The sequence below is a fragment of the Rhynchophorus ferrugineus genome, unplaced genomic scaffold (assembly GCF_030347505.1).
Source record: "Rhynchophorus ferrugineus isolate W39M unplaced genomic scaffold, kcgeb_rfMv2 rfM4, whole genome shotgun sequence".
Classification (NCBI taxonomy): domain Eukaryota; kingdom Metazoa; phylum Arthropoda; class Insecta; order Coleoptera; family Curculionidae; genus Rhynchophorus; species Rhynchophorus ferrugineus.
Window position 1 is genome coordinate 51,681,056 of NW_027472583.1, and position 23,399 is coordinate 51,704,454.

Here is a 23,399-nt window from a genome sequence, read left to right on the forward strand (position 1 = left end):
TAATCTAAATAAAATAATTGAACAAAAATGTTATCAAATTTTTAATTTATTTTAACATTATAGTACATCTAAAAACTACAGTTAATTATACAGCCACAATAGTTTATAGGTTAGAGTTATAACCCCTTATCACTATTGCTTTCAAGAATTTTGCATAAGTCTGACAACCGGACGACTTTGACAGGGTCATCATTTACGTGTTCGAACTAATTGTGTAAACAACATTGTGTCTCTTTTCTATTCTAGTTAATAAAATACATAAACATCTTCATGACGTATGTACAAAAACACTTATATAGTCAGACTATATAGTCTATAGAATAGACTATATGTCAAGTGTTCATATTATTTTGTCCATCTCGTGAATGAACCACAATAACTATTAAATCATATTCTAATTTTAAGAAAGGATAGTTAAAAATTTATTCGGAGTTTAAATTTGGTCTATCCAATTTATATGCGACGGGACTTGTAGATGTACAGTTCAGCAACAGTTTAAAAATTATCATTTATCATCAACGCGACAACTTCTACACCGTTCTTTCTAGTACACAAATGCTGAAGCAATCCGAAAACAAGCCTAATAAATTTGAGAAAAGTCATAATCGATCTTAATTATGTAATTAAGCGGACATTACGCGCAGCCACTAATATATTCCACATTTTTTCGACGTCGTCTCATTCCTAGGCCGGTACCGATTCGTGTTTATTCAGATTCAGATTTCGCCGTTTCGCAAACGGTTCTTCAGTTTGACGGCCATTTTCTGTGCCGGTACGCGTACAATCGTGCACAACTTGCACAACAAGATACGAAAAATGATCCGAGTACGAAAACATTCATCGTTTCCCTTTTATTCGCAGTCGAATGGGCACATAACCGAACTGCTTTCTTACGTTTTGCGTTAAGCTATGGTGGCTGAAGAATGTCTGCTAAATTTCAACACCGGCAACCGGGCTCGGTATAAAATTACGAGGGTTGCTATTTATATTTCTGATCTAACAATGATTTATTCAAATTATTGGTTAGCAAACTGGTTAGCCCTAATACGTTAGCATTTCTTGGAGACTATCAACACAGACCAAGAAATATTAATGAAAACAGAGAGGCTAGAACACCTCCGTCTGTTGCGAATTCCAAGGAACAACAAAACAATAAAACAATACTCAATTACTGTTATAAAGTTTAGAATTCAAAAATAAATAGAACCAATATTCAATCTTATATAATAAATATCAAAACAAAACAAGTATATTGACAAAGAAATACATAATTAAACAAATAAATAAAATTGTGAATAGATAAAAGTAAACTTTAATATAAATGAAGCTCTTTAGAAGGTAAAATTAGATTTTAAAATAAAGGTCGATTTTTTTAGGAAAATCAAATCATTTGAGGCAAATATTCATCTCTCAATGAATCAGACAATCCATTATTTATTTTAATCGGTAATAACCTATAACCTTAGTTCCTCACAACTGAGACACAAAGATCTCTCAGTTGGATCCATTAGGAAGGAATATGTAAATTGCCAATGAGCAATCAGTAGCCTGCTTAATTGTCTTTGTAAATCTCTCTTTTCTACAGAGATAGCAGTGTAAGAGAAGTCCTTCTTAATGAGCCAAAGCTTGTTGTCCTCCTCCAGCAGATCCCAGTCAAAACGCACTAGGCTACCATGAGGATACGACTTACAAATATAGAAAGATCTTTATAATATAATGTATTTATAATTTGTTGGCTATTTGTAATAATATTTTTACCGAGTTTATCAGCCAATTCGTTCCCAGGTATGCTCTTCTCAGGCTGGGAATCTAGTTGAATACGATGCTCTTTGGTGAAGAGATAACCAGATTATATAATTCAAAAATTTACACCGCATATGCAGTGAGTTTTGAGTATATCATTCAGAATTAACCGTCGTACGTTGCTCTAGCACTACTGCCACTGCGTGGCCGCCAATGCCGAAGAAACAGATAACCATTTGTATCGAGGTGCTTGCTCCGCGAACAACTTTTAATGGGTTTGGCTCGTCTTGGAAGATCCATACAGTCGATTTCTGTTTTGAGTTCATATAAATATTTACCTAATACGATCTATTCGTGTAGTATTATTCCTATATAGATGTTATTCACAAAGTTTGATGCATCTTGAACATATTTTTAATATTTTTCAGATATGGGATCGAACCCGAACAAATACTTTTGGTGGACTAATTATATATTTTTATTAATGCTTGTTACATAACGATTTTGCTTTATAAGATCATGTAAAGCATCGATGTTATACATTATACCTTATATGCTTTTTACAATATTGTAGGATGCTGCTTTATAACTGTATCAAAAATTTAATTTATCAATACAGTATTGTTTTGATAATTCAACTTGAAAGTTATGAAGAGTAATCGCTGTAAAGTTACTGTAAATAACAGACATAGAACTCAAATTGCAAAATGGTCTTAACTGTTAGCTGAAGAAAGTTATATTCAACAGTGCAAAGTTCCCCATTAAAATGGCAGATGGCATCTAACAAGACTTAGTGCTGCCAAAGCCATATACACAAACTACTCCTATTTTCTATAGAGTGAACCATCTGCTGGTTTATGTTTTTTTTTTTGAAAACTAGAAATGTCGTTGAATTAGCAGAGCTTGACGAAAATCTACGATTTCATTGTGACATATTTTGTATTATTTGAGTAGTTGTTTGCTAATATTAACTACTTGTATGTATTCTGAAAATATTTTTAATTTTAACGAAATCTTTTCAAAAAATTTACATTCAGTTATTACTAAAAATTAATACCATATATGGTATATATTTGTATTTATATATTTGGTATATATTTCACAAACACAAACACAAAAAGGGGAAAGATCATCCAGGCAATCATCATATTTGGTATATATTTCCCATATTTCTGATAACATGGAGATAACGTGTCGAAAAATGTATATTGGTTTAGCAGCAATCCAATCATTAATGCCAAGCCATGCCGCAACTATCCTAACAAGTGGTATGGACAAGGCCCTATGTATATGCTGAGTACAATGGGTGCGGTAGAATTATAATAGTGTATCGTTCACAACTCTTGCAAAATATAGGAAGACGTTCTCATATAAGAGGATTACTTTGCATCTGTTATTGAATATTGCTGGGCTATGTAACTGCAGTAAGAATTTCATTAACTTTTGGCAGCTTGTAATACTTTCCACCTTGTTGATCGCATACCTAAAAAATTATTATATAACGGAGCAACATCACCATAACTTTTGAACACTCTTTAATTGACATACCTGTTTTTTAAATAACTTAATAATACTACATTGGCAATACTATTTTATATAGAGAAATATGAAAAAAATGACTTTAACAATTGTTAGGTTGTTTAGTAGTTATTCATATTAATATTTCCCATTTTTAGTACTAGATATCACTTTAAAAAAATTATGTAAACACCTGTAAACACCTAATAATAATACATACGCTAAAAGTAAATAAAGCAAAATTGCATTTTTAATGTTAATTGCTTTTTCTGATTAATTTTGAAGAAATCCGCTCAAAAATCCAATCCAAAATCCAAAGCCAATCACTTGTAGAAGCTTTTTTATCATATCACAACTGTTAACTTTGGCTTAAACAATTTAAAAGTTAATATTAATGACAAACTACGCCTAAGAACACCAGAATATTTCAAAGACAATGACTATCATGGACATAAACCCAGCTCAGCATATAATGAACTTGTGGACTGTATAGGAATTGATCAATCAATCTTAGAAAACATTGACATGGCTTAAGAAGGATCCAAAATGGGAAGACATTTCCCCATGTCCGTTTTATTGCTCTCCAGGAGAGAAAAGACAAAAACTGAATACAACATACTTATGTTGATCCAACTAACATTTATACTTATATACGAATTCGATAATATTTAATATCTTAAACTCACCTACTAACAGCGTAGACTTGCAGATCACTCGGTTCCCGTGTATTTAAACCCAGAGCAGCTAAAGGGTCATCCGTGACCCGTCGAGGATCTGGTGGTCCCGGAGGTGGTTTTCTGGGCGATTCGCCCGCCCATCGAGTCATCTCGTTATCCTTACGTTGTGTACTAGCATCCTCCGTCGTTTACCTGCAATTCAACCGAAAATAAACCAAACCAGTAATCAATCAATAATCGTAAAGCAGAGTAAAATTATAGATCCAAAAGCGTATCACTAAAATGTCTGAATCGACCCGATAATTAAACATGATATTTTATGACAAATAAAACTTTACATGAATTAAATAGTGTTTTAAAATAATATCAATTTTAAAACCATATTAAAAGGAAAAGATCATCCAGGCAATTGAAATACTGAACACTGAACATAATTCCCTTCAAGGGTAATACACTGATTATAGCGACCCTCCAACTTTTCGATACCATTTTTGTAGTACGATTTACCATTTGCTTCAAAATAGGCCTCAGTTTCGGCGATCGCCTCTTCATTCGACGAAAATTTCTTCACAGCGAGCATTCTTTTGAGATCTGAGAACAGGAAATAGTCGCTTGGGGCCAGATCTGGAGAATACGGTAGATGAGGAAGCAATTTGAAGCCCAATTCATGGATTTTTGCCATCGTTTTCACTGACTTGTGACACGGTGCATTTTCTTCGTGAAGCAGCACTTTCTTTTTCTTCAAATGCGGCCGTTTCTCGGCTATTCGATTCCCGGCGGAGACAATCACTTTTTGTTGTTGTTTAGTTAGAACATTTCTTAAATCACCTAGGCTAGGTAGCGGACCCTAGGGCTAGAAGCGCTCAAACAAAAAAATTGAACTGATTGTCACAAATAAACAAGGAACCTATTTATCTAATTACAATATTATGTTAACCACTACCAACTGATTACTTTGAAGTCGGTGCCGAACCCAAAAAATATAAAAATATTAATATAATTTTGTGTCATATACAAAAAATTTAATTACCAACAAAACAAATCTAAATTAGTATAACTGTTTGGGTTCGGCACCGACTTGAAAGTACTCAGTTGGTAGTAGTTAAAATAATATTGTAAATAGATAAATAGGTTTAGGTAGGTATTAAGCTAAATTGTGTATATATAGTAGAATATAAAATGCGTGTAGCAGATAGGTTAAATAAGGTTTTTGTTTATTTTTATTTAGTTATTATAACGATAATTATATACATATTCCTTTTAAAATGTTTTTTCTGTGTTAAAAATCTACGTTTGATATTTTTTAAATTTTTAGTGAGTTCCTTATTTATTTGTTGATGTCGGTTCAATGTCTATGTTAAAAATATTTTATCTCCAATAATTCTCTAACATCTCTATCCGATAGATATTACGCCATAATCAGCGAACATAAGAACGGTCAAGAGTTTGAACACCATGTCTGATTTTTGAAACTTTTCGCTGTATCGCACAGTAGTTATGTTCTCAGTTATGAAGATCAGTAAAAGGATAGAATCTCCTTGGCGAACTCCAACTCGGATCTCAAAAGAATTTGAGCAGTTATCTCGCACTAGCACACAACCAATGAAACTACCGTAAAACACCCTAAAAGGTTCTGTTATATTAAGAATTGTAACAAATTCTTACAATAAATAGCAATCTTAAAATATCTAAAATAGATTTGTCAACAAACTTACAACGGAACAAATACGAATGACAGATATCTTCAAAAAAAGGTAACATTAAATCAAAACACATTCAAATTTGTAAATTAACTGAATATGGAATTAGTAGTCCAAGATGATGCAAAAATTAATACAAAATGTTAAAAACTGGTGTAAACTTATGTCTCAAGCAATTTTGGGTCCAGAACTCAGAGAGTCAGGATTACCTTCAAAGTAATTAAAAAATAAAATAAATATTATTTTATATAAATATAAAATACATTATTAGCTATTATTGTATCCATTACGAAAATCCGAGGATAAAAATAAGAATTATTGCAACATCTCTTATTCTTTATCTTTATATTCTTAAAGAAGTTTAGAAAGCACAAACAATATATTAGTATTTTTCTAAATTATAAAAAGTAAAATCTTACATTCTTCGATATTGCTTAAAGTAAACGAAACTATTACGTGAACTACTTCACTTGTCGAAGATACAAAAGAAAAGGAAATTATAGCAACAAGTCGATAAATAAAAACCCTCGCCATAAATCAGTTGCAAAATATCTCCCCATTGGATCTGATCTAGTTTAACGACGTTCACCAATGCAAAATCTTGTAATCGTCTATCTTGGCTTTTAAATTGCGTTTGTTTCAGCCGATATTAATGAATGACTAGTCAAAATGGCATTGAGGTTATATCGAAAGTAACGTATCTGCATCAAGATGGTAAAATCCGATGGGAAAAAACGAAACGAGAAGGAAGCCTAGATGCATTTTATCTGTTCGATCGGTTTTAACGATATTTTCGTTAATTCTCGATTATCTCTTCCTTGTTTCTTACTTAATGTTAATCCGCAATTAAATGATTCATATCAATGTTGTTTTAAAAAATTTTATTATTAAAAGCTAAACTTATTACTCGATTAATTTAACTGATCACTCAACAGTAAATACATACTGTTGACAAAGCCACAGATCTAACAGAACTTTTTATGAAGCTAAAAAAATATTATGGTTACTTGGACAACCATCCGAACACTCAACAGTAAACTGTCAATATACAAGCAAATCTTGGATCTCGTGAAAACCTACAATGTAGAACTATGGAACAAACAAATGTAATATCAATATGGTCTAGACTTATCAAAACAAAATTCTATATTAGAAATGAGGATATCCACAAAGATCTAAGGGTATCAAGAATCAACGAAGAAGTCAAAATAGTGATTTTGATGTATGTAAGAAATAATGGCCTGGAAGACCAAAAAAGTGGATCTGCTACAATAATCCCAAGAACACAAAACGATTGGTTAGTCCATTATAGCCATCAAATTAGATATTGGAGCAGAATATTGAAGATCATAAAGTCTTTCCATACATATGAGGGGCCAGCAATGTGTATTACGAGCTACTAAAATGAAATTAAACTGTTGCTACAATTGTCTACCAACGTCACCAATGCAAAATCTTGTAATCGTCTATCTTGGCTTTTAAATTGCATTTGTTTCAGCCGATATTAATGAATGACTAGTCAAAATGGCATTGAGGTTATATCGAAAGTAACGTATCTGCATCAAGATGGTAAAATTTATGCAATTTATCTGTTCGATCGGTTTTAACGATATTTTCGTTAATTCTCGATTATCTCTTCCTTGTTTCTTACTTAATGTTAATCGGCAATTAAATGATTCATATCAATGTTGTTTTAAAAATGTTGATTGTTAAAAGCTAAAATGGTAACTTATTACTCGATTAATTTAACTGATCACTCAACAGTAAATACATACTGTTGACAAAGCCACAGATCTAACAGAACTTTTCATGAAGTTAAAAAAATATTATGGTTACTTGGACAACCATCCGAACACTCAACAGTACACTGTCAATACACAAGCAAATCTTTGAACCCGTGAAAACCTACAATGTAGAACTATGGGACACACAAATGTAATATCGATAGGGTCTTCTAGACTTATCAAAACAAAATTATATATTAGAAATGAGGATATCCACAAAGATCTAAGGATATCAAGAGTCAACGAAGAAGTTAAACGGTTTACGAAAAGAGATCATGTGAGATTGCGTGAACATAAAATCATCGAATTACAACTTAGGACAACGGAGGACTTAACCGGAAGTAAAACCATTTGAACTGGTATAATTGTATGTGAAAACTATATGCTAATGCATCCAATAAATGCTAATTTAATTTTGATCTGATATATTAGGTCAGGACTTTAGTATCATTGTTGCGATGTAATTAAATTTATCTATATTATTCTATATTACAAAAAAGTTCTTTAATTCTACATTTATAAAAAATATATATTTTTTTAATATTTATGACATGGGAAAAGAATTATGAAAGAACTTTTTCATTTTATATATTTGTCATATTATTCATTTAAATAAATACACTTGTCTTTGCCCATTAATTTGCGTAAAGAAGAAAGAAAATAAATTGTATTTTATTTACATTGTTTTCTCTCCTCAACATACATTATTGAGGCAATATTACTAGACATTACTTACAATAGCTAGTTGTAACATGGGTGCATCGTGGTTTAAAATAAAACCAGCTATTATTCCAACTATTAGTGTCATGTTTTCTTCTTCTTAAACTTTTGTTATTTTCAAAACAATAAATCAAAAATGGTTGTGATTAAAAGAATAGTGAGCTGATTAAACACTATTCTGGGATAATAAGATGAAGATGGATAAGATATCAGAAGGTTACGTAGGTATAATTTAGGAGTTATAAAATGTGAAAAAGTTTAGAAAACAAAAACTGTTAATTTACTTGAAAATATTTTATTTAACGGAATGAAGAAACGACTTGTTAAGCGGCGACACAAAACGACACTGCGGGTTCTTATCCATTAAAAAACAAACCAACCAGATGGCCGGATAGTCATCGCCGTATTTCATAACACCTCCCTCCTAACGAGACGGTCACTGGTATGTACTTGGTCGTTATTCTATCTGAACAGCTTATAGTTATTATAAAAATTGTTTTTGAGTATCGAGTATAATCTCGTCCGCCAGTTTGTCTTTAAATGACACTATTTATACCAAAATTTCCACGATGGATTCCACCCCTCTACGGAATGGTTTTCCAAATTTTAGTGGCTCCATATTCCAATAGTCTACGACTAAGAAACTAAGCTATTGCAATCCGCCTTTAGTAGCCGTTCGACCTGAATTGCAAACTTCTGTCCAAATTCCAGTAGGCTATGTTAATTCACAGTCCCTTGAATAAATTCAAAAGAGAGCAGCCTCATGATCTCCAAAAATCTACTATTACTGAAATGATTACCGAATGCCGTATTTGCACTTATAATTCCATGCCATATATAACATTTACACTTCATTATAGAAAAACGAATGAAGAGTATAAAATTAGCAACATAAAATAGAACAGAAAGATGGAAACAAGTTTCATTAGAGTTTTGCTTACCATTATCGAGTCTCCATTATAAATTAAACATCTAATGATTCAACACGATATTCACCTAGTACCTAGTACTTTGGAAGAACAGATAATTTGCCCAAATTTCAAAATAATATAAATAAAATATGTAATGAATAAAAACACATTTATACACAAAATTCATAATTTCAGTGTTTGCGCATGTTTGTACAATAAATATATTATTCTAACCGAAATAGTTTATACGAAATTTTACTTGTTAAATGAAAATAAGTCGTCAAATAAGATTCTTTCAAGTATGATAAATATTTTCCATAAAACTTGAGATAAGTTATTCAGTGTCTACTAACGCTAATCATGGAACGCTCAAAATTACATTTTTAATATTCAATACTATTATGATTAATGTGCTGCCGAAGATCATCAAGGAATTTCAGAAGCTTATAGTGATACAGCTCTGTCATATCCTAATTGTTAGTTTTAGTTTCAATGATTTCAAAATAGTGATTTTGATGTATGTAAGAAAGAATGACCTGGAAGACCAAAATAAGTGGATCTGCTACAATAATCCCAAGAACTCAAAACGATTGATTAGTCCAGTATAGCCATCAAATTAGATATTGGAGCAGAATATTGAAGATCATAAAGTCTTTACATACATATGAGGGGACCAGCAATGTATATTACGAGATGCTAAAATCAAATTAAACTGTTGCTACAATTGTCTACCAACGTCCATTAAACAAATTGAACGACGTGTCGTTGCAAAAAAGACCAAAAAATTGAAAATAACAAACGCCTAAGCACAAAACTTAGTATTATGGATGAAAATACTTCAACTAATATATCTTATATCGTACCAATATTTCCCAATAAATGCCTTTTTAAAGAAAATAAATAATCTTAACACTCTCAAAACTAATTCAAGGTCTTACTAATCAAATAAATTATAAAAATTCTGACCCAACAACTTAGCTAAGACATTAACGTAATCATTAACGTTAATTATAGATAATCTAAAGGTTTCCATATAAGAACAAATAAAACTACACAATTATGTCTAACGTTAAAAACTGCAACTGATCAATATCAGATAAAAAGACACAAATACTTCACTCCATATTTGCGAGATGTACCCAGTCATGGGCACGACCATATAACGAATCATGCATACCGGCAAACTAACTAGCAACTGCGAAAAAAACAACGAAAACGTCATATCTCGTATTCGCTTTTGGTATCAATCAATATTTCAAGAACGCCTCAGCTATGACGAGATATTTGATCGGTATGTCGGTCAATTAATTGCTCTCCTTGACATCATCGATTTATCGCATGAGAATAATGATTGGTACAGGAAAACAATTTAAAGTACGCGAAGGAAAGTCCAAAAAAGATGATACATACTGGGGATGATTGGAAAGTCGTTTTTTCGTTGACACAGATCTGTTATAGACTTGATATATGATCAGTGTCTTTTCTTTTCGATGGTGCTGCGTATTTTTAAAGATATTCTGGTCAGGTTAATAATCTAAAATATGCAAATTCGTGTAATGTATACGGTATAGGTGCTGATTATAAAACAACTAATTAAAACTTTAAATAACCAGCTGTTACGATTGTTCTTTATTTATTGACTTAAAAACATTTTAAAATCACTACTGTGACATAACTGATGTGGAAACTTGAATTAAAGCCAATGAGATAAAATCTGTCCATTTGACATTTACTTTACATAGAAAAACATTCGCCTATGTTAACAATTGGCTAGCAGATCATATAAATATTAAGTTAAGTGCTTCAATATATTCTGATCACAATATACACTAAATTACACATGTATAACAGGTCAATTGAAAAGTCCCTGGCTTGACACATAGATGGCGCTACTAGAATTAAATCCATATGTTTTTTAGTTAGCCCAAACCCTTAAAAGATGCCTGTATAAATTTGACAGTTGTCGGATTATTAGTTTGTGAATTATATCACTTTGAAAAAAATGGCTTCGTGCCGAGTTTCCGGATACTGTCCCAGAAAAATCAACCATCAAGGATTGGTATGCTAAATTTAGACATGGTGAAACGAGAACCGAAGCCTGTGAACGCAGTGGACACTCAAAAGAGGTTGTTGCCGACGAAAACATTAAAAAAATCCACAACATTATTTTGAATGACCGTAAATTGAAATTGAATGAAATAGCAGACACTCTAAAAATATCAACTGAACGTGTACATTATATTATTCAGGAATATTTGAGTATGAGAAAGCTCTGTGCAAAGTGGGTGCCGCGCCAGCTCACTTTTGACCAAAAACAACGACGAGTTGATGATTCGGAGCAGTGTTTGAATGTGATAAAGCATAATAAACCCGAGTTTTTGCATCGATATGTGAGAATGGATGAAACAAGCCTCCATCATTTCACCCCGAAGTCCAATCGACAGTCACCCAGGAAAATGCAACAGTCGCCTGGCAAGGTTATGGCGTCTGTATTTTGGGATGCACATGGGATAATTTTCATTGACTACCTTGAAAAAGGAAGGACCATTAACAGTGGCTATTACATAGCGTTATTAGACCGTATGAAGGACGAAATCGCTGAAATGAAGAAAAACAAAATGCTGCTTCACCAAGACAATGCACCGTATCACAAGTCAGTGAAAACGATGGCAAAAATCCATGAATTGAGCTTCGAATTGCTTCCTCATCCACCGTATTCTCCAGATCTCGCCACCAGCGACTATTTCCTGTTCTCAGATCTCAAAAGAATGCTCGCTGGGAAGAAATTTTCGTCGAATGAAGAGGTGATCGCCGAAACTGAGGCCTATTTTGAAGCAAAGGACAAATCGTACGACAAAAATGGTATCGAAAAGTTGGGGGGTCGCTATAATCAGTGTATCGCCCTTAAAGGGAATTATGTTGAATAAAAAAAAATAATTTTGCCAAAAAAAATGTGTTTTACCATCGGTAGTACTTTCGGTAGGCCGAGGACATTTCAAATGGCCTGATTGTTACATGGTTTTCAATTTGAGCAACTAAAAGCTGTTTAAAAAGTCTCCTTGTCCGGTATCATCAAAATTTTGTAAAAAAAAATCAAAATGAGAATGCAAAAATGTATTTTGAGAGGCAGAGACATTCGGGCTTCAATCTTGGACCCAGTGATTTGTGGCTGCCGAGAAGGATTTGAAGAACTTTTTGAAATGATGCCCATTATGCTGCTTTATCAATCTTAAACATTTTGGTCCGACAAATATTCCTTGCTTCATTGTCCGCTGGTGATGAAAACGAAGTTCTTAAGTAGCAATAATCATTTATATGTTTTATTGTTCTCTACGGAACATTGGCACTGAAAATGAAAATTATACATTTTCACCAAGTGACCAATTGTAGTGTAGAGTTTTGTGCTGCATGTGTTGCAAAACAATTTCGTTACCCATGGCTTTTCAATATTATATTTTGTTATAATTTTTCCGAGCATATAACACCCTCAAACGTAACAAAAACACTTTAAATCGACTTTGCAACGTTGTCTCTGCATTTCACACATTACAAAACACAATCAAAGCGCAAAAACAAGTTTCAAACGATGTTTAAAGCAACGTTATCAGGTATCAGCTGTTATAAGCTCGTAATGTTACCACCATGCGCGAACTCAAAAACTAGAACCAATCTTGACACACGCAGTGAAGATCTGAGCTCACGGCATTAACAACGTTGAAAATCGTTCTCATCTTCTGGGGTTCAAATATGAACCAAAATTTGTAAAAAAGTATGTTATGGTTTATTGGAACTATTGAAATATAGTCTAACCAAAGTTTTATTGTACATACGTCATCAAGGTGTTTATTGTACTGCCTACCTCAATTTGTTGAGTTGGGCACTGACTTCAAATTGATCAGCTGACAGATCAGTTCACATAATATTGTAAATAGAAAAATAGATTTATGCAAATATTAAGCTAAATTGTGTGTATATAGTAGAATATAAAATATGTGTAGTAAATATGTTAAATAAGGCTTTTCTCTATGTTTATATACTTATTACAACGATTATCATGTACATACTTTATATTAAAATGTTTTTTGTGCTAAAAATCTAAGTTTGATTATTTTTTTAATTTTTAATAAACTCCTTATTTATTTTTTAAAGTCGGTTCAATTTTTTTGCTAAAAATATTTTTCTCTTTTTAGTGTTACATATTTGTTAAAGAAATTACGCAGCTATTTTGTTTAATATTACAATGGGTAGGTCAAATATACAAAAGGTGCAGCCCGTATGGAGAAAAATAGAAATATAGAAATAATGATCTATCTAATCCGCTATCTAGCCTAGGTGATTTAACAAATGTTTTAACTAAACAACTTAGTTTGGGAGCTAAGGCCTTTAACCATTACACCATTGAAGCAACTGGCAAAAATATTTCTACGAGGTCTTATACGCTATACTTAGTGCTTAAAAAGCAAACTGAATGGCTTTTGCACTGAACGATTTCCGATTTTCCATCACATCAGCCCAATTTTCCCTCGATTAACCCAAAACAGATTCTGATTTGGTTCTAATGGGACCACCTCGGAAATGCACTCTTTCGAATAAAAAAGAATTTTGAAAATCGGTCCACAATTGACGAAGAAATCGGCGAACATACATTAAAAAAAGGTGATTACAGACGAACTTAGGAACTTCCTCCTTTCTCGAAGTCGGTTAAGAATCAGTTAACAATTTAATCGATCGACTCAAATACAATAACCATCCAGCATAATATAAAAAAGTTGTTTGTTTAAACTCCTAAACTATGCTTTAATGGATATAAAACAAACATGTTTAGTGTAATAAGCTATTGCCAGCTATTATAAATCAAACAATTATCAAACTCGATATAAACATCTTTCATCATTAAACACTTGGCGTACTACTCTATGAAAATTCCATTACATTTTCTACGCTATTTTTAGCTGTAGTCATCCAGAGAGAACGGAATTCGAACCCACGCCGATATAGAAAAATTCCTGGAATAGACTGGGATAGTAAAATGTTGTACAAAAAATATGAATGTAAATCACATCTGTTTTGGTTTAAAATTAAACGATTTGTATTGCTGCACGTGATAGAAATAAAGATGTGTCTGGAAACTTAAGGTCAACCGTAGTGTTTAAATTAAAATTACTTGGTATGTGAGGAAATAAGATTGTAAACTCAACATAGAGTATTAATAAAACAGGGCAAAAAGATTGTTCAAGAAAAAAAAATTGTGGATATTTTGACTGCTTTAACTGGCCTATTTTAATCCTTTCATAAGTTCTACTGCTATACTGCTAAAGTGAACGTAGATGTAAGAAATCGTTTAACTATTTACCAGATGTGTCGGTAATTTTTTTCCAATTCTTGTTAACAAACATCACCAGCCGTAAATGCACAATGTTATGTGTTGATGGCACTAGTTTTATTTCATTCGCCGCTTTTTCAGTTAGTACTAACCTTCAAGAAAAAGCTGTTATAAGTTCATGATATTCTACTTATAACTTTGTTAGTGTGCTAAGAGTGAAAACAAAGGATCAAAAACAATTTCGTGTTTTAATTTTACACTGGTTCTTGATAGGAAAAAATACCGTTCAAACGAAGCACTGGCTTGAAAGGTATTATAAGGACACCGCTCCATCAGAAACAAAAATATTGGTTTGCTGGCTTCAAACGTGGCCGTAGAGACACCGATGAAGCAGAACGCAGTGGACGTCTAAATGAGGTGGAAACACCATAAAATATCAAAAAATCGACAAAATCGTTTCGAATGATCGAAAAGTGAAGTTTCGTGAGTTAGCTAACATCATCAAGATATCAAAAGAACCTCCTGGTTTTGTATTGCATGAGCATTCGACTATGATAAAGATCTATTCTAAATGCGTGCCGCGTTTACTCACTTTTGACTAAAAACAAAACGTGTTGATGATTTTGAGCAGTGTTTGACCATGTTCAAACGTAACAAACCGTAATTCTTGCGTGTATATGTAACAATGGATGAAACATAGATCCATCACTTCACTCCGGAATCAAAATGGTCGTCATTTGAGTGGACAGCAACTGGTGATCTTGGTCCAAAGCGGCCGCAAGTACAACAATAGGATGAAAAGGTTATCGCCACGGTATTTTGAGATGTGCATCTTGAGAAGGAAAATACCATCAACAGTGAATATTATGTAGCGTTTATGGCAAAGAAAAAAAAATTTCATCAAGACAACGCGCAACGCATATAAGAAAACAATATTCACCCTCAGCATTGATCTAGACATATTATGATTGAAAATGAGTTAGCGATATAACTGAATTGTTGTTTTTAGTAGATTTCTTTAGTCCTCCTATTTAGATTAAAATATTTTTTAATTTAAGACACATTTTAATATAAGCTAAACAAATTAAAATCAATGCCATAACACAAACTAACTGATTTTTAGATACATTAGTAACACATTAGTAATATCTGAAGAACCAAAGTAGTCTCTAGGAGATTTGAGGACGATCATCTAGATTCAAAATAGAAGATTGCAGGTCGATTTTGAAGTAATAACAGCTGCTAAAAAATAAAAACTGGCATAGACTAAGTTTGAACATTAAAAATGCTTCTGTTATAACAGAAATCCGATTAAAATAATGTATCATTATAAAACTAAAAATAAGGTATAGGGACAGACTATTCGTTTTAGGAAATATATTAATTCAACTCCGTTAAAACGAACTACTAGAAACTAAAATTTTAGAGGATGTAATAAAAGAATAAGGCATTTAAAAAATATAACACATTTGCACCACACAAAAGCGTATATTATTGTATATATACAAACATTCCATTAAGTTTACTTTATTATTTCATTAAACGCCAAAGCTAGGACCAATTAAATAATTGGACCACATCAATTAACCGAAGAAAACAAAACAATGCGTTTTTAACGCAATGAAAAATGGTTTGATATCTTTGAAAGATTTCAACAGTGGGTAGAACGTAAGAAACAGTTAGGATTATTTTGTTAACTAATATTAACGACTCAAAAGTATCATAATACTTTTAGATGACTTGGCAGTAATTTTGAGATAATTTTGACAATACGATACTAGAAGATAAAAGTTATAACATAAACTAATATAATTATCAATACCATAACAAGGGTATTGGAAGAAGATACATCGCAAACGTACAGAACAGTAATTACTATGTCTAAATTAAAACAGTTTTCAACATACTTAGTATGTTAATAAATATGTTAAAGCTTCAACATCATAGACCCAACAAGCAAAAAAATATCTAAAATAGACTAAATTCTCACACAGAAGGAGAAATCTCCTAGTAAGAATAACAATGTCAGTGGCAACATTTAATACTACAATTATTATATAAACAAAATCCCTAATATTGAGTTCAACTGTAAAATCATAACCATATCATAACAGAAATTAGCAAATGAAGAAAGTTCATGACTTTCTCCATCATGACCTTACATCGAATATTTAATAAATTTAATGGTAAATGATAATCTCAATGATGATTATATTAACATAGCACCTGGTGTTAAGTTTAAAACTATAAAGAGAGTTACATAAAAAGATCCACAACTTTATCTTCCTGTTATCTTTTTTGGTACTGAATATAACGAAACAAAACAATATCTTAGTAAAAATGTTGAAGCTAATCACCATTATAAATAAACACAAAAATTACAAATAGCAAACCGAATTTATTGGCTGACAGGGCCATAAATATAAATTATTCCTACATACCAAGGTTTCTCTCTATAAGTCAATACTTAGGCCCATTTGGACTTATGGTATTGAACTATGTCTAAAATAAAGTATTGCGAGCCATCGTCGATGCACCCATATTACGCCCAGAAAACTAATTCATAGCAATATCCCTAGAATCCATAACGAGTTTGATTCAAAGTGTTAGTGGAAAGTACTCTGAAAAACTTTTAGTGCATCCCATTGCACTCGCCAAATAGTTCAATGTACGCGATGACAGTGAAGTGCGTAGGCTTAAACGCATACTACCATACGATATGATCAGTACACACAAAAAGTGATATAATAATATTTAGAATAGTTAGAATAGACTTTAGAATAAGATTTAGATTATAAGTTTGTACAGCAGATCAGTTACTGAAGCGATCTTCTGCATGTCAGTGTAGTTATATTATATAACGGAAATGATAAAAAAATATTGAAATTGTTGTTAAAATTGTTGAAAATCTAGGAGATTATTAAAAAAAGTAAACACAAAATTGCCAAACGAAGAAATATATGTAATAATCTCAATGATAATATTTAAAGTTACTATACTTATATAAACAACACCCATGGTATTGAGCAGATTTAGCAAATATAAAAAAATGTAACAAATTATTTCATAAAATAGCACACAACCTTATTTTCCAGTTACCTTTGTTGGTATTTAACAGGTCAAAACATAATATCTTAACTAGAATATTGAACCATAACCAATATAAATGAACACAAAGATTTGCAAACGAAAAATTATTAGGATAATTTCAATAATGATATCCAAAGTTACTATTATTATATAAATAATCGTGTTGAGGATCTTTAACAGATATAAAGAGGATTTAACGAACTATTACATAAAAAACACACAATTTTAACTTCCTGTTACCTTTGTTTGTATTCAATACGACAAAACATCAATATCTTAACAAGAATGTTGAAGCTAATCACCATTACAAATAAACAGAGTGACAAAATACACACAGCTTGAGCTTAAGCTAAATCAAATAAATTTGCTAATAGGGCCATAAACCTAAATTATCCTTAGATAAATAAGTTTTGCTGTATAAGTCAATACTTAAGCCCATTTGGACCTATGGTATTGAACTGTGGGGTACTACTAGCAAATCTAACATAGCTATCCTTCAGAGGTTTTAGAATAATGTGTTGCGAGTCATCTTCGATGCCCCATATTACGTCTCCAACAAACTGATTCAGCGCGATATCCCCTTAGAAACCCATAACGATTGTGATTCAAAGTATTAGTGCAAAGTATTCTGAAAGACCGTTGGTTCATCCCAATGCATTCGCCAAACAGTTAAATGTGCGCGATGACAGTGAAGTGTGTAGAGTGAGATATAACAATCTCTAGAATAAGTCAGAATAGTCTTTAGAATAACTTAAGATAGACTATGGAATAAGTTAGAATAGTCTCTATAATAATATTTAGATTATAAGTTTCTACAGCAGATCACTTATTGAAGCATTCTTCTGTATGCCAGTGTAGTTATATTGAATAACTGACATCATAAAAAATACTTATTCCCAACGGGTTGTTGATATGGTGAGTGTTGAATATCTAAGAGATTAATAAGAAAAGTAAACACAAAAACTAGAAATAGAATAACCTCAATGATGATATTTAAAGTTACTATTATTATATCAATAAACCCCATCGTGTTGGGGATTTTTAACAGACATAAAGAGGATTTATCGAACTGTTGCATAAAAAACACACAACTTTATTATTAACTATTACCTTTGCTGGTATTCAATGCGACAAAACATCAATATCTTAGCAAAAATGTTGAAGTTAATCACCATTACAAATAAATACAGTGACAAACCGCAAACAGCTTGAGCTTAAACTAAACCAAATTTATTGGTTGTTAGGGTCATAAACCTATATTAAACTTAGATAACACGGTTTCGCTATATAAATCAATACTTGGCCCATTTGGACCTATGGTATTGAACTGTAAGGTACTACCAGCAAATGTTGCAAGCCATCGTCGATGCCTCATATTATGTCTCCGGCAATCTAATTCATCGCGATATTCCCTTAGAACCCATAACGAGTGTGATTCAAAGTGTTAGTGCAAAGTACTCTGAAGACTGTTGGTGCATCCCAATGCACTCGCCAAAGAGTTAAATGTGTACGATGACAGTGATGTGCGTAGAGCGAGAAATAATAGTCTCCAGAATCAGTTAGAATAGTCTTTAGAACAGTGTTTAGATTATAACTTTGTACAGTAAATCACTTACTGAAGCGATTTTCTACATGTCGGTATAGTTATATTATATAACGGAAATCATAAAAAAATGCTTATTATCTAAGAGATTAATAAAAAAACTAAAAACACAAAAATTACCGAAGGAAGAAACATGTATAATAATCTCAATGATAATAACTAAAGTAATTATTATTATATAAACAAATCAATGCTGTTGATGGGATTTAACAGCTGTAAAAAGGATTTAACAAATTATTTGGCGAATCTTCCTGTTAGCTTTGCTGATATCCACCAGGATAAAACATAGCAATATCAAAAGAAGCATCATCAACACAAATAAATTAAAAAATTATAAAACGAAAAATATTAGAATAATCTCACTAATAATTATTTCATAAAAAAGCACTTACCTTTATTTTCATTTACTTTTGTTGGTATTCAACAGGTCAAAACATAGTATGTTAACAAGAACGTTGAAGCATAACTAGTACAAATGAACACAAAAATGTATAAATGAAAAGGAAATAGAATAACCTCAATGATATTTAAAATTACTATTATTATATAAATAAACCCCATCATGTTAAGAATGTTTAACACATATAAAGAGAATTTAAAGAACTATTGCATAAAGAATCACACAAGTTCATCTTCCTGTTACCTCTGTTGGTATTGAAAATCAAAAATAATCAATAAAAATAAACAAACAAAAAACTGTAAATGAAAAAAATTTGAATATCAATGACGATTTTTAAAGTTACTATTATTATATTAACAAATTCATGGTGTTGAATATATTTAACAGATACAAAGAGGATTTAACAAAGTCTTGCATAAAAATGCATACAGTTTCATCTTCCTATTACCTCTGTTGGTATTGAAAATGAAAAATAGTCAATAAAAATAAACAAACAAAAAACTGCAAATGAAAAAAATTAGAATATCAATGACGATTTTTAAAGTTACTATTATTATATTAACAAAAATCCATGGTGTTGAGTATATTTAACAGATACAAAGAGGATTTAACAAAGTCTTGCATAAAAATGCATACAGTTTCATCTTCCTATTACCTCTGTTGGTATTGAAAATGAAAAATAGTCAATAAAAATAAACAAACAAAAAACTGCAAATGAAAAAAATTAGAATATCAATGACGATTTTTAAAGTTACTATTATTATATTAACAAATCCATGGTGTTGAGTATATTTAACAGATACAAAGAGGATTTAACAAAGTCTTGCATAAAAATGCATACAGTTTCATCTTCCTATTACCTCTGTTGGTATTGAAAATGAAAAATAGTCAATAAAAATAAACAAACAAAAAATTGCAAATGAAAAAATTTAGAATATCAATGACGATTTTTAAAGTTACTATTATTATATTAACAAATCCATGGTGTTGAGTATATTTAACAGATACAAAGAGGATTTAACAAAGCCTTGCATAAAAATGCATACAGTTTCATCTTCCTATTACCTCTGTTGGTATTGAAAATGAAAAATAATCAATAAAAATAAACAAACAAAAAATTGCAAATGAAAAAATTTAGAATATCAATGACGATTTTTAAAGTTACTATTATTATATTAACAAATTCATGGTGTTGAATATATTTAACAAATACAAAGAGGATTTAACTAAGTCTTGCATAAAAATGCATACAGTTTCATCTTCCTGTTACCTCTGTTGGTATTGAAAATGAAAAATAATCAATAAAAATAAACAAACAAAAAACTGCAAATGAAAAAATTTAGAATATCAATGACGATTTTTAAAGTTACTATTATTATATTAACAAATTCATGGTGTTGAATATATTTAACAAATACAAAGAGGATTTAACAAAGTCTTGCATAAAAAAGCATACAGTTTCATCTTCCTGTTACCTTTGTTGATATTCAACAGGTCATTCAACACATCTCCATATAATTCCCATCCGGATCGAGCTCAGCTAAGAGGAGTAGCGCACAACAATATAAACACCAACACACAAGCACGGGGCTATCTCCCGGTGGAAACACGCGATCGTTGTCCGAGCCACAAGACCGTCGAACGAAACGGAGCGTTTTTGGCGAATTCTCGTGGACGTCGTCTTCGTGGAGGCAGGCTGGCAGGGTCGCCGCGACACCGTGGTTCGGTCAACGAAACTGAAAGTGATCAGCGAAGCGTGGTCGATGGCCCAGAGCGGGCGGCGCGGCTGAATTTCGTCGGAGAGGGACCCGGTCCGTCTTCTTCTGCGGATTTGGGTCTAGTTTTCGATAACGCTGGTGCGGGTGTATTGATACGGTATCAGGCGGACGACCCACATATTTGGCCACTTTCAAAACCGTAATTATACTAGTTCCATTGTGTAAATTGGGTGACATTGTTTAGGAACTGGAATTGTAAAGTTTAACGATTAAAACTAACAGCAGCACTTAAAGCTTATCTATTACGAACTGGAAAAAAAATTCATATTTTAATGGTTTATTTTTAAAAATGTGTACCATTTATTGGGTATATGCAAAAGTTCTCGCTGTTTTTTTTTGTTGAAGGTATTTTATTTTCAATGAAAACCTATTTTTCTATAGTTCTAAATTCGGCTGTTTTTTTAATGTATGTTCGCCGATTTTTCCGTCAATTGTGGACCGATTTTCAAAACTCTTTTTTTATTCGAAAGAGTGCACTTCCGAGGTGATCACATTGGAACCAAATCAGTATCTGCTGGGGCGAAAGGGGGGAAATTGAGGAAAGCGCTCAAATTTTAAAGGCACGCACAAAGTTTTTATATATTTTTTATCTAAAATAATCAGATATTTGTATATAATGTTATTGCCCAGCTGATGCGAAGGAAAATAGGAAGTGCTTCAGTGCAAAAGCCATTCATTTTGCTTTTTAAGCACTAAATATACCATATAAAACTTCGAAGAAATATTATTGACAAATACTTCTATGGTGTAATGGTTGTAGCGTTTAGATCCCAAACGGAGGTTGCGGATTCGATTCTCGACGTGGACAATAATTATTTGTTGTTTAGATAGATCATTTGTCAAATCATCTAGGTGATGAAAAGCTCCTTATTTTCAATCATTGTTTCTTTATTCCTATTTTTCCTCATACGGACTATACCTTTACTTGACCTATCCATTGTAATATTAAACAAAATAACTGCGTAATTTATTAAGCAAGTATGTAACACTAAAAAGAGAGAAAAAAAATTTAACAAAAGATTGAACCGACTTCAAAAAATAAATAAGGAACTCACTAAAAATCAAGAAATAATCAAACTTAGATAATTATCTTTGTAATAAATAAATATTTATAGCATCGAGCCCAAAAAATACAAAAATAATAATATAATTTTGTGACATATATAAAAAATTAAATTACCAATAAAACAAATCTAAATTAATATAACTGTTTGGGTTCTGCACCGACTTCAAAGTAGTCAGTTGGTAGTAGTTAAAATAATATTTTTAATAGTTAAATAGGTTTAGATAGGTATTAAGCTAAATTGTATGTATATAGTAGAATATAAAACACGTATAGTTAATAGGTTAAATAAGGGTTTTGTTTGTTTTTATTTAGTTATTAAAAAATTATTATATACATATTTTATTTTAAAATGTTTTTTTGTGTTGTCTCAGTTTGATTATTTTTTAACTTTTAGTGACCTAATTTATCTCTTAAAGTCGGTTAAATTTTTTTATTATACATATTTTTAATTAATCATATCTTACATTAAATATGCTTAGTACAACCTTAATTTATAGAATTAATTTACTACTATTGTATAATCATACTTGTATCAATATACAGGCAGAACGAATGTGGGATAAATAGACCAGTAGATATGTCCCAAATAAAAATTAAATTAGACTACTTAATCTAAAGTTAAGATCGAAGCTTACAAACCCATGTGGTCTGGTTCGCTTCTTCTGATGCCCCGCGTGTTGTCCAGTAGCTCTTCAACCTTATTTTATGTTTAGATCGAAATCTTGGATAAGCATTGGAAATTAATCAGTTGGTTTGTTGCAATTCAAGGATGCTTTGCAATTCAATGTTGTTTTAATTCAACTGTATATTTGAACCCCATGAGTCGAAATAAGTTTTGTAACAGACTGAGAGATAAAAACATGATTGTTATAATGACAACAATAAGTCAATAAAAACATTATTCATATTAAAGGTATTGGAACCACGAAAATTTATCGGGACTTAAATTACTCATTTTTCAAACTTGGTAGATCGATCTGCGACAGGATTCCAGATTCCAGGATGTCAATAATATATAAAAAGACAAAATATTAAAATATGCACTATGGAGAATTATGGACCTTAAGGGCCTATTTCGCTACTACC

The 23,399-nt window shown here is 31.5% G+C and overlaps 1 protein-coding gene across 3 annotated transcripts in view; it reads right to left on the minus strand.

The window, feature by feature from the left end:
- The window catches only part of LOC143196134 (uncharacterized), a 110,620-nt gene extending 89,275 nt beyond the window's left edge, over positions 1–21,345 (minus strand). The window contains exons 1-3 of one of the 3 annotated variants that reach the window (XM_076403752.1): positions 20,945–21,345; positions 19,462–19,535; positions 3,948–4,130 (exon numbers count right to left, since the gene is read on the minus strand). In XM_076403752.1, the coding sequence (XP_076259867.1) occupies positions 3,948–4,087 (140 nt within the window). In that variant the 5' untranslated portion in view covers positions 4,088–4,130; positions 19,462–19,535; positions 20,945–21,345. The remainder of the gene's footprint in view (positions 1–3,947; positions 4,131–19,461; positions 19,536–20,944) is intronic. The other 2 variants (XM_076403753.1, XM_076403751.1) reach the window with 2 other exon arrangements.
- Between the last annotated feature and the right edge of the window lie 2,054 nt (positions 21,346–23,399).